General features: G+C 35.3%; 1 protein-coding gene and 1 pseudogene across 2 annotated transcripts; one reads left to right on the top strand and one right to left on the bottom strand.

Moving 5' to 3' along the window:
* The window catches only part of LOC133191063 (uncharacterized), a 165,693-nt pseudogene that overhangs the window by 29,626 nt on the left and 124,911 nt on the right, over window positions 1–11,156 (bottom strand).
* LOC133191337 (uncharacterized) lies at window positions 5,459–11,114 on the top strand. Of its 2 annotated transcripts, none has more exons than XM_061327086.1 (4): window positions 5,459–5,559; window positions 9,367–9,556; window positions 10,150–10,241; window positions 10,593–11,114. In XM_061327086.1, the coding sequence occupies exons 1-4, from the start codon at window positions 5,528–5,530 to the stop codon at window positions 10,807–10,809; spliced, it is 531 nt and encodes a 176-aa protein (XP_061183070.1). In that variant the 5' UTR covers window positions 5,459–5,527; the 3' UTR covers window positions 10,810–11,114. The 2 variants fall into 2 exon arrangements, with proteins under 2 accessions (XP_061183070.1, XP_061183067.1); XM_061327083.1 differs by lacking the exon at window positions 5,459–5,559 and adding an exon at window positions 7,974–8,098.

An 11,156-nucleotide genomic window follows, 5' to 3' on the forward strand; every position in this document is an offset into this window, starting at 1 on the left:
TACATATGTGAAGTATGAAAGCCCTAGCATCAACCATTCAAAAGTTATGGCCAAGGTTAAAGTTTTTCAAAAGTAGGTCAAACTCCTAGGTCAAGGTCAAAAGATCAAAGTGGTGGTTGGTATCCAAAGGAAGGTCTTGTCGCAAGGATTACATATGTGAAGTATGAAAGCCCTAGCTCCAACCATTCAAAAGTTATGGCCAAGGTTAAAGTTTTTCAAAAGTAGGTCAAACTCCTAGGTCAACGTCAAAGGGTCAAAGTTGTTGGTATCTAGAGGAAGGTCTTGTCGCAAGGAATACACATGTAAAGTTTGAAACCCCAAGCACCAACTGTTCAGAAGTTATGGCCAAGGTTAAAGTCTCATAAAATTTTGCAAAAGTGGGTCAAACTCCAAGGTCAAGGTCAAATATGATGGTACCCAAAGAAAGGTCTTGTCACAAGGAATACACATGTGAAATACGAAAGTCATAGCTCCAACCAATCACAAGCAGACAAACGGACAAACAGATAAACAGACAAACAGACAGACAGGACAAAAACAATATACCCCCGGGATCTTTCGATCCGGGGGCATAAAAAACTAGTGTATATTTATTGGTTAACGCTAGATGGTATAATATACAGGTAGGCGAATATTTTTTACGCACAAAATGACTTGATGTCAATTTAAAAGAAAAAAAAAACCAAAAACTTTAATTCTTCTGAATAATGCACCAAAGCAACATCCAAGTAAAAAAAAAAATCGCAAATACACAGCCTTGACCACAGGCGCCTGTAGTGTGGATCGATAACCCCCCTCCCCCCATTTTTAATTTAAAATATGTAAGAGCTTATAATTTCTCAAAAGTATAAAAAAAAATAAGAAAAGGTACAATCTGCTTGCATAGAACGACATATGGATGTGATTGATGGGGAAAGGACAAGATAGGCTAAGACCCCTTTTTGGCCCCTGGTTTGGGGTGTCTTTTAGAATGGTGCAACAGTTTATCAATAAAAACCTCTTGTCACACCTGCCACAAAATGAGTATTGGTTATAAGTTATGGGATACACAGAGGTCACAGGAAGGTCAGAAAATATGTCAATTTCCGAATTTTCTCAATTTTATGCAAATTTTCATCAATTTTACAGCACATTTTGTTTCAGGAAACATAGAGCACAAGCTTGCCTATCTACCAAATTTACATATTTCATACACTAGTATCAGATGCATCTTGTGTATAAAAATCTCAGATAGGCAAGCTTGTGCTCTATATTTTCCAAAGTGAAAAGTATCTCAAATTTGACGAAATTCTACCAGAATTGAGGATATTCTGGAAAATGTCTCACTTCTGCACACTCTTGTGGCCTCTAAGTAAGTTTTGAATCAAAATTATTGCTGGTTTTAAAACAAGCATCATTTAAAGTTCTTACCTACACACTCTTACAGTTTTAACTGTGTTCTGATTTTTACATCAAATAAGGGGCCAGATTCGGCCGTTACCATACCTTGTCCTTTATATTTTTGAGAAATTATAAGCTCTGACATTTTTTTTTAAATGGGGGGGGGGGGGGCTATCGATCCACACTTCAGGCGCCTGTGCCTTGACTACTGTTTCATAAACGGGGGGGGGGGTGTTAAAGAGAGAGAAGAGGTACATATAACATTAAAAGAGTAGCTTTTTTATGAATTGATTATTTATACGTACATGGTCTGGCTATTTTTACATGTTCCTCCAGACTTGTTTTAACAACTTTCGGTTTGGTTTTATTCTTCCTGGTAGCTTGTTGTCACGTGACTGGTGTTTACCTGAGACCAGATAAAAATTTCTAGAGTCATAGAGTAGCAGTACATAAATATTGAAAGATGTGTGAGGGGTGTGTGTGTTTGCGTGAAATGTTATTTACCCATTACACAATAGGTATATTTCGCATCTTCCCAGGAAATGAAACATTTGTGACTTCTTGACACAGGCATATGTAGCCAAGAAAATTTACCTTGTACACGTGAACTTGACAGGCCTTGTCAAAATTAATTGCTGAACTTGAAGTTTTTACTCTTAGTTTAAATAAAGTACTTAATTACTACAGTCAAATAATGTGAATAGTTCATTTAATATGTTTGATAACTTGACAGACGCATTATTTTACAGTGATTTCAAGGTCGTAACTAGGCCCAAATATTTAGTATGGCAGTTTAAGGGATCTGGGGCCACTCGAATCCCAATCGGGTCCAGGGTAGAGTCCTGGTGGGGGTTCTTCGGGCAGGGGTGGTGGTCCCGAAACCTGGGTTTTTAGCAAATTAATGACTAAAGCGTTATAAACTATAAGACCGCGGAACATTAACTGGCAAAATTGGAAATAAGCAGCTTACGTCATTTCCATCTGTTAGATAGACAATGGAATGGGCGGGTACAATTCGGCACGGACGTCCGAGAAAACATTTGATTGAAATTTTAGTTTGAAAATCATTTTCAATCCACCTCGCATACGATAGAAGGCAATGAGTTACTTATTGACCCAGAAGACAAATAATCTCAATTTCGGAATATTTTGAAGTTTAAATATATAAATCAGATTTTCTGACCAGTGTTTTTAAAGAAATATAAAGGACAAATATTGATTCCTATTAGGTATGTGCATGCATGTGTTGGGGGGAGGGGTGGAGGGGGCTGAACAATCTTGGAAATAAGAAAGAAAGTTTTCTTTTAATTTGGACAACACCTCCCTGTTTTTGATTGTCAAACATTTTTCAATGAAGACAAAACTAAAGAAAATACCTCTTGTCATCCTAGAAATAAATATATTTGTCATGTTAAGGCATGGTCTGACTCGACAATTTTTAACCCCCCCCCATTTCTAAAATCAAATAGCCATCTCCTGAAAAAATAATCTATGCCTTCTATGACTTTTACGTGTCCTTAAAATTATAGGCTAAAAACTCATATAAACAATGATAAATATGAATTCCAAACAACATGTATTTGGGAATTGAAATTATTTGTCTTTTGGATCATACATTCACACTCTGCGTTTGAAAACAGCTCAGGTGGCTTGAAAATGAATTTCAAACTAGAATTTCAATCCAATGTTTTCTCGGACGTCCGTGCCGAATTGTACCCGCCCATTTCATTGTCTATCATTAAATGTTTTGACTGTAACAGATGGAAAAGACGTAAGCTGCATATTTCCAATTTTGCCAATTAATGTTCCACGGTCTTATAATGAAGCACCTTTAATTGAGAGATGATCGATTTACAGAAATTGAAAGTATTAATTTAGTACAAAGTTACACATAATTGATTAAAGTTTTTTTTTTTCACTTTTCAGAAACTGTAAAATATTAGTGAGGCATTTGCCTCACCTGTCTCAGTGGTAGTTACGACCTTGGATTTTCGGGGGGGGGGGGGGGCTTTTCTTCTCGAAGAGAGTTTTAAATGGATATGAGACCACCCTGACAAACAGGCCCGTAGCAACGGTTTCAAAAGTGGGGGGGGGGCAACTTTCCCCAAAAAAATCTGGCAAGAAGAAAAATTAACTGTCCAAATCCTGGGATTAGCCAGTGATCGACCTTGCAGCAAGAAAAAAAAGGGGGGGGCAACCGGCAAATGAAAGGAAAACTAGATGAAAAGTGCCCCCCCCCCCCCGCGTTCTATGGGCCTACCAAATCTGCCAAAGTTTCTTCGGAAATTGTTAAAATCGGTCTATACATAAGTTTCAATCTCAAAAATCGCTTACATACAAGGTATTTTTTTATTTACCAATCAAGGGCCCCGAGAGGCATTTCCACATATATAAATGCACAATTTAAACATAATTCACAATATACATTGTTTATATATATATATAAATATATATATAAACAGTTACATAAACAGTTATACAACATTGTATTCAGCGTTAATAATCATAAACAATACCAGTGTCAAGTGTCCAAATTATTGTCATTGATCCAAGACAATACAAATACATGTATGTTATGCTACAACATGTTCATACATGTATTTATACATTTGTATGGGTTTTTTTCCCCTTTAAAATTGTAATATATTTCAGAAAAAAAATACAATAAAGTAAAATTGGAGAAAAGGCATGCATGTACATGATGACAGATGTATTTATACATTGGTTCTTTTACCATTTTCAGAAATAAATCTTTCAAGTAAGCATAAAATTTCTTTATTTTCATTATTCAAAATCCATACAAGTTTTTCAGCAGGTGTCAAAGAAGAGAAATTTGGATTGATTTTTGAAATTGTTTCCATTAATTGCAAGCTTTCATTCTTATATTTTGGACATATAAGCAAAAAATGCTGTTCATCTTCAACCTCCTGCATATTACATTGAGAACACTTTCTAGATTCAGGGGGAAGTCCTGCATATCTTCCCCTTTCAATATTTAATTGATGTGCAGAAATGCGTAGTTTAGTTACATTTTTCTTCTGATCATAGTTACTGAAAATGTTTAGATAGTGCTCTCTTCCAAAGTTGTTTTTGAAAGTGGAATAAGTTCTTAGTTTGCCATTATTTTGCTCTTTATTTTCTTTATACCATAGGTTTATAAAATACTGTCTTATAATACATGATGACTTCTTTTTAAATGAATAAATGCTTTGTTTTGATAAATCAATATTTTTTAAATCAGATAACTGACCCAAAATTGTCTGGATGGATGCAAACCATGATGGTTTATTGTGTAGAAAGAGGCTTTTTTGAGACTGAATACGCTTCCTTGAGTAGGACAAAAGATGGATGTAGTGTTTCAAGTCGAAACCAATAACTTAGCATAGCTTTAATAATTCTATGATACAGTGGAAATCTACCTAGCTCAGATAGAACTGCAAAGTTAGCTTTCTTTCTAAGCACACCAAGAATAGCTTTGCAGTATTTAATGTGCGTTGTTTCACATTTTAATTTGTTAAATATTTTGTCCATTGTAATATCTTTGTTTTTAAATTTGGAAGCAAAGGGGTTAAAAGTCCCCCAAATTTCACAACCATACAGAAGAATTGGAGCAATGGTATGATCAAATAAATGAAGATTAATATTGACATTATGACAATTGGACATAATTTCTCTCTGTAATTTTGAACATGCTTTCAACATGTAGTAGTTATGACGTCACAAGTTACAACATGTACTGCGTTACCATTCTATACATAATACCAAGCCTATACACCAATGGTAGTAGATATTTAAACAGTAAAAAACAACAGCAGCGTTATCCTTATCACAATTGTGTCAATATTTATATGACATATAATGTTTGATATACATATCACTCAAACTTTTCTGAACCGGGTCGGTGCAAATGTAAATACATCACAACACATGATGGGTAAGTATTCAAAAGACTAAGAAACTTCTCTAAACCACTCAGTATAGTATGGAGGTTTGACTATATGGAGGTTTAATATTCCATCTCCTCCAAGCTGTTGTACATGTACAGGTGTAATTAGGCGTTTATAGCAGCCAATTCAAAACGTGTTCTCATCTGGGACGCTGGAAATTCAATTATACATCTCTATTTTTAACTAGGCCAAATTTCCTTATGTCAAAACCGAAAATGGGCAGTAAATGCTGGTAAGTATTGTTCTTGAAATTAATGGGGGGTTTTCTCTGTCTTTATCCTCATATTGATCGACGAAAAAAGCAACACCTGATAATTCATTGCTATTAAGACGAATATACAGAAAAATGACAATCAATACGAAGGCAATTTTGTGTTATTGAACTCCTAACAATATTATAAACATTTATCATTTCCCCTATATCGGTGTTCGTATTAGCCGACTATTACAAATATCTATCTTATATTCACTTTATAATGAAAAAGATGAAGATAACGGAATGTGACAAGCGGTGAGTTTTCTTTATTGTTCAGGTGAACGGAGTAGCCCGTAGTCAAAATAAGTAAGTAAAACAACGGCCTAACAATTAAAATTAATAAAACATGACAAGCAAAATACTAGTAGGTACCAACAATAGGTTGTATTTGCAAACGATAACATGATAACGATCATAGAATTTGCGAAATGTTGACTTTAAATTCCCGTAACATCAACTCATTTGTCAGTGGCCTGCCTCTATTTAAATTTGATCGTACTCAGATTATGCTCTTGTGCACTGAATCAGTTGTGAACTAGTAAATACCATTATACAGGTGATAGTGGAATATTATAAATCTATATATAATAGTGAACTTGAAGATGGAAAAACTAAAGTCACCCAGTTCGTTTTTTACTTTAGTTGTTATGTTACGTCCATAGTCAGTAAAATATCAACATATGAAAACAGACGTGGCAGACAGTGGTGTCTTTTATTTCACTTTACTGGAATATATCGAGTCAATCTCCAGTTTTTGTTTTAGAGAATTATTCGCTGTATTCGTTCTTCTTCGAATCGGATTGTTGTCGAATGCACTACGTATACGTTTGTTCTCCATTATGTATAGATACACCTGGCCCTGTCCAATTGTATCATAACAAAGTTGATGAATTTTAATAATACTTTAAGGTGACATCCTCCCTGCTTACGATGTCATTAAATCTGGCCAGTGTATTTTCATAAAGCTTGAGGGTTCCATGCCTAATTTTTCTGGAGAGACTCTTCCTCAAAATAAAACAGTGAACTACGAATGTTTGCTATATCTCCTTGGTTTTACATGTATATAGCGACAGAGGACATAGAAATGTCCAAGAGTAAAAGTTCCCTTTAAGTTCATTTTCCGGAGATGTCACGGTGGTATTCTAGTCAGTCTATTCAGTTTTCCTTGCAATATTAACGTATTTCAATGGTATAATGATCTAGATAAGAATGATTTGTTCGATTAACAGACAATCAAACAAATTGTTTTATCTAGCTTATATAATAAACTTGAATCAGGATGTCCTACTTGAAATAAAGCTTTGGTGGTGAAGCTGTCATAAAACTATTTATAATTGCTAGAGAGAGAGAGTTTATTCGCTATCCTTGAATGTAACAAATTGAAACACATACATGTAAATACTCGATCCTGTGTTTCCACAATTTCAGTACAATCGGCCCTAAATCAAACATATAAAAAAGCTCTATATAACAATTGAGGAAAAAGTATAATTACTTTGAAAACTAAGAAAATATATTACTTATCATTAAAATACCTCAACAAGACCAGAAGATAGTCATTAATCATATCATTCCAGCGTGTCTGTGACGTAGAGACGTATCATAAAAATATTTAATTAGTTTTCAGCTTATGATTCATTTTTTATATAGGTTTTTTAGTTGTTTTTTTTTTAATTTCAATTTTCCCCCAGGAGGAGTGGGGGTAGGGAGGGGGTGTTTCTTTTTTGTTTTATCGCATAATCTTCCTTCTCGATACAGTGTATGTATATATGTGTGTGTTTATCGTACATGTAAAATAGAATTACGCAAGGCTTACAATCAGCTTCTGTCATACAATCTATTAAAACAAAGTTACTTTAAACACAAATATCCGGTTTTCTCGAATCTCATCACTTTCAGTCACTGACACTGCCTCGCTCATTGAATCTATGTTGTTTTTTATTATTCTTTTTTTTTTTCAAATATTTTCCTCTTTTTATTAGTCATCGTTTATTAAATTGATACATAACGTGTTTACCTTGTTTTTATCTTGTAAATAATTTAACGCGAGCTTCGTAGTCAGCTGTTGATGTATTGATCAAACATATGAACATGCCAGACAGTTTAATTCTATTTTTATTACTTATGATCGGAGATTTAGCTGTAAACTTGATTTTGCCAGAAATGCAATTCAGATCTGGTGCCATCAGTGTAAGAACAAATACACAAAAATATCTTTCATATTAATAGGACTATGGCTGAACAGAAAAAAAGAAATATTGGAATTAATTACGGAAAATTCAAGGGCAAGTCAATACATTGTCCTATGCCGATTGTTGACTGGGATAATGATAGAAAAGATTGATACAGAAGTGCCGTGGTACGGCGTTAGCCTGTTATAATGCGAATGTGATGCGAGGCGTAGCAAGCCCGATAGAGTTCACTGGCTGAGGGAGACAGCTGTGTGTCTTGTTGGTTTATATGGGGGGACTGTCACCATGGGAGGAAAGAAATCTAAATATCAGAGCATGGAGGGGTAGGTAGAACGCGCGCTACAGAGCGCGTGCTTGATTGCGCGGTGTATCTGCACTTCATTATACTTGGAGAAAATCATGAATTCCGTTGCGATGTTATTTTTTTCTATGATAGAGCTTTATAGGGACTTGACTGAAATGTGATACGTGGTAGGCGGACCAAGTTACTGTTCTAACATTGTTCTTTTTTTTAATTTTACAATATTAAAACACTTCAAAATTTTTGTGAAAAAAAAGATAATTAAGATTTAGCAATTGTCATTTAGAGCATTGATGAATTCGGTATAAATATATGCATGCATCAAAGCAGAAATCGATGGCATCTGGTTAATTTTTCATTTCTGCATAATATGACTTGATGTTGAGATTTTCTACGTGAGAAGGGAGTTACAACATGCACTAGCTCAATGACGAAGAAAAATGACTTTTTTTTTGTTTTGTTTTTGGCTTCAGGTGCTCATTTTAAAGTGCTTCAGTAAAATATAAAGAATAGCTGTAGAATCCCAATGATTTATATTGCTCAAATCTTTTTGATGTCTCATTTGCCTTTTTTAAACTTAAAAGAGGAATTTCCCCAATCCCCCTTCCCGACTCATTAATCTTTCAAGTCTTGTACTGTACATAATGTTGCACAAAATATCGATAGTAAAACAAGTGTATCTGCAATTAATAAAGTCTCAATATTACCTCTGTATGTGGTGAAAGTTGTTACTCTTAAAAAATCGAATTCACGTTTATATCTCCCTATAACTTTTAAACCTCACTATGGTGAACATATGTTAAATTGAGAGAGAGAGAGAGAGAGAGAGAGAGAGAGAGAGAGAGAGAGAGAGAGAGCAGTTTTTCAAGGTGTTAATTTAACCATGATCAAACAACATATTTTATCAAGCAGCTTTTTTAAAGTCATATGAGACTCACAAATGTTTAAATATGAAACATGACCTTGGAAAAAATGTTCATTACAGGCCTGAAGGAAGCAAAATCAGCTTGGGGCACGACCAAATGTTTTCATCAGACGTAATTATTGAGGGGGGCCACACCCATAAAGAAGCTTTGTTTTGTGTAGTATATTATTTATCGGCAAAATTATTGGGGGAACCCCCCCCCCCTCCGGTTTCTACAGCCATGCATTATGTGTATGAAAAAAAAAGTGTTACGATGGGTGGTCATCTTAAGTGTTGTGCATTCAATTCAGTGTTGTTGTATTACTGACCACGGCATTGCATAGCAATCCGGATATTTAAGTGTTGATAAAAATATCTAATTGCAGTAAATGCACAACAGCCAAAGATGATGCTTCTGAAAAGAAGGGGGCGGATCCAGACCCAATCGATTACGAGAAGCTCTATTTCAAGGCCGAATTTACCGCCATGGACAAGGAATACCGCGGGAAATTGACCACGGCGGAGTTTGTCAAACTGATGATGTTTCTGGGATATGGAGAGAGGTGGAAAGTGGAGGTCAGTGTCATCTAATTAAAATTAGATCCACTCTCACGTACATTATTCAGTAAAGCGAGTACTCAAGCGGATCTAACATTAAGTGTAGCGAGATTGAGAGGGGATATGTATGAAAGCGGATCTAACAATTGGTGTAGCGAGTATGCGAGCGCGGATCTAACATACAGTGCAAGTAGATCTAACATTGAGTTTAGCGAGTATGCGAGCGGATCTAACATTTAGTAAAGCGAGTATGCGAGCGGATCTAACATTTAGTGTAGTGAGCATGAGAGCGGATCTAACATTTAGTGCAGTGACCATGAGAGCGGATCTAACATTTAGTTAGCGAGTATGCGAGCGGATCTAACAGTTAGAGTATCAAGTATGCGAGCGGATCTAACGATTAGTGCAGTGAGCATTAGAAAGGATCTTATAGACTGAGGTCTGCAAGAAATGAACACCAGAATCGTTTCCTTTTTCTGAATAATAACTTCGTCCATCTTTCTATCAACAGTTTTATGTGACGCAATAATTTGAGTCTCTTCATTTAGAAGGGTTTCTTGTTAATAGTTTTGTTGCAAAGTTAACATCTATTTCTATTTATGGACTTGTAGGAGCTGCTTAAATCTATCAATATCGAGGGAGATGGATTTATTACTATTGACGAATTCTACGACGCCATGAGCCGCCCTGGTGTAAAGGACGGGTGAGTGACACTCAAACATACACTGTGGATACTGAAATTACGACACGGTTAAACATTAATATCTAGAAAATCGATTTCTTGTATATCATGTCAAAGTCAATTAGAAGTCCAACCACTGTTTACTTTGTGCATTAAAAACTCAATCTCGAATCCTCGGATACAGTATTTCCAAGTTTTTTCAGAGTCTCTGGTTTTTTCCAGGACCCACCACGTTCAAGATAATGAGGTTTTAATGTACTTTCCTACAACTCTTCAATTATGTCTAATTAATGAAATTTATGGCTGAATTCGATTAAGAGATTAAATACTTTATTAATGATACCGTCTTTCTACTTTGATATTTATTTTCAGAACATCAAGGTTACGAAATATCTTCTTTAAGTTTGATGATAACAAGGATGGACGCGCGACAAAGGAACAGATACTTCAGGGGTTCAAGGACATGGGGGTCGAGGTCGATGACGAAATAAAGGACAAGGTCAACAAACTGGACACCAACAATGACGGCAAAGTGGCTTATCAGGACTTTGTCCAGAGTCAGCTGGTGACGAAAGGTGTTCTCCACTAGCGGAAGAAATCTCCACTAGGGGGAGATAATCAGCTACTGGCAGACATTGAGTTCAGTTATTGCATTTGGTGGTTAAGGGAAGGTGAGCTCTACTGAGGAATGACGAATTGGATTTTTTTATGAAGAACATTAATGTAACAAGACTGGGATAACTCAGAGTTGATCGATGTATTCATTTACTATATCTTTTTACTTTACTATATTTATTTCTTTATTTATATTTTATCTACTTGAGAGAGTTCTCTACTTTTGATTGATTTCAGTATTTGACAGCTTTAATGAATAAAATGTGCAAGTTTTATCAATTCACTATTATGTGTTATGTTTATTTATGTGCAAAAAGAAGC

This window comes from Saccostrea echinata, unplaced genomic scaffold (assembly GCF_033153115.1).
Source record: "Saccostrea echinata isolate AGI-Se365-2 ecotype Australia unplaced genomic scaffold, CSIRO_AGI_Sech_v1 ptg000023l, whole genome shotgun sequence".
Taxonomy (NCBI): Eukaryota; Metazoa; Mollusca; class Bivalvia; order Ostreida; family Ostreidae; genus Saccostrea; species Saccostrea echinata.

Bases quoted from the DNA above. Each gene is read 5' to 3' on its own strand.
- LOC133191337 (XM_061327083.1), top strand. From the start codon at position 8,061: ATGGGAGGAAAGAAATCTAAATATCAGAGCATGGAGGG. The intron at 9,557-10,149 runs GTCAGTGTCATC...ATGGACTTGTAG, and splicing joins GAGAGAGGTGGAAAGTGGAG to GAGCTGCTTAAATCTATCAA. The intron at 10,242-10,592 runs GTGAGTGACACT...ATTTATTTTCAG, and splicing joins CGCCCTGGTGTAAAGGACGG to AACATCAAGGTTACGAAATA.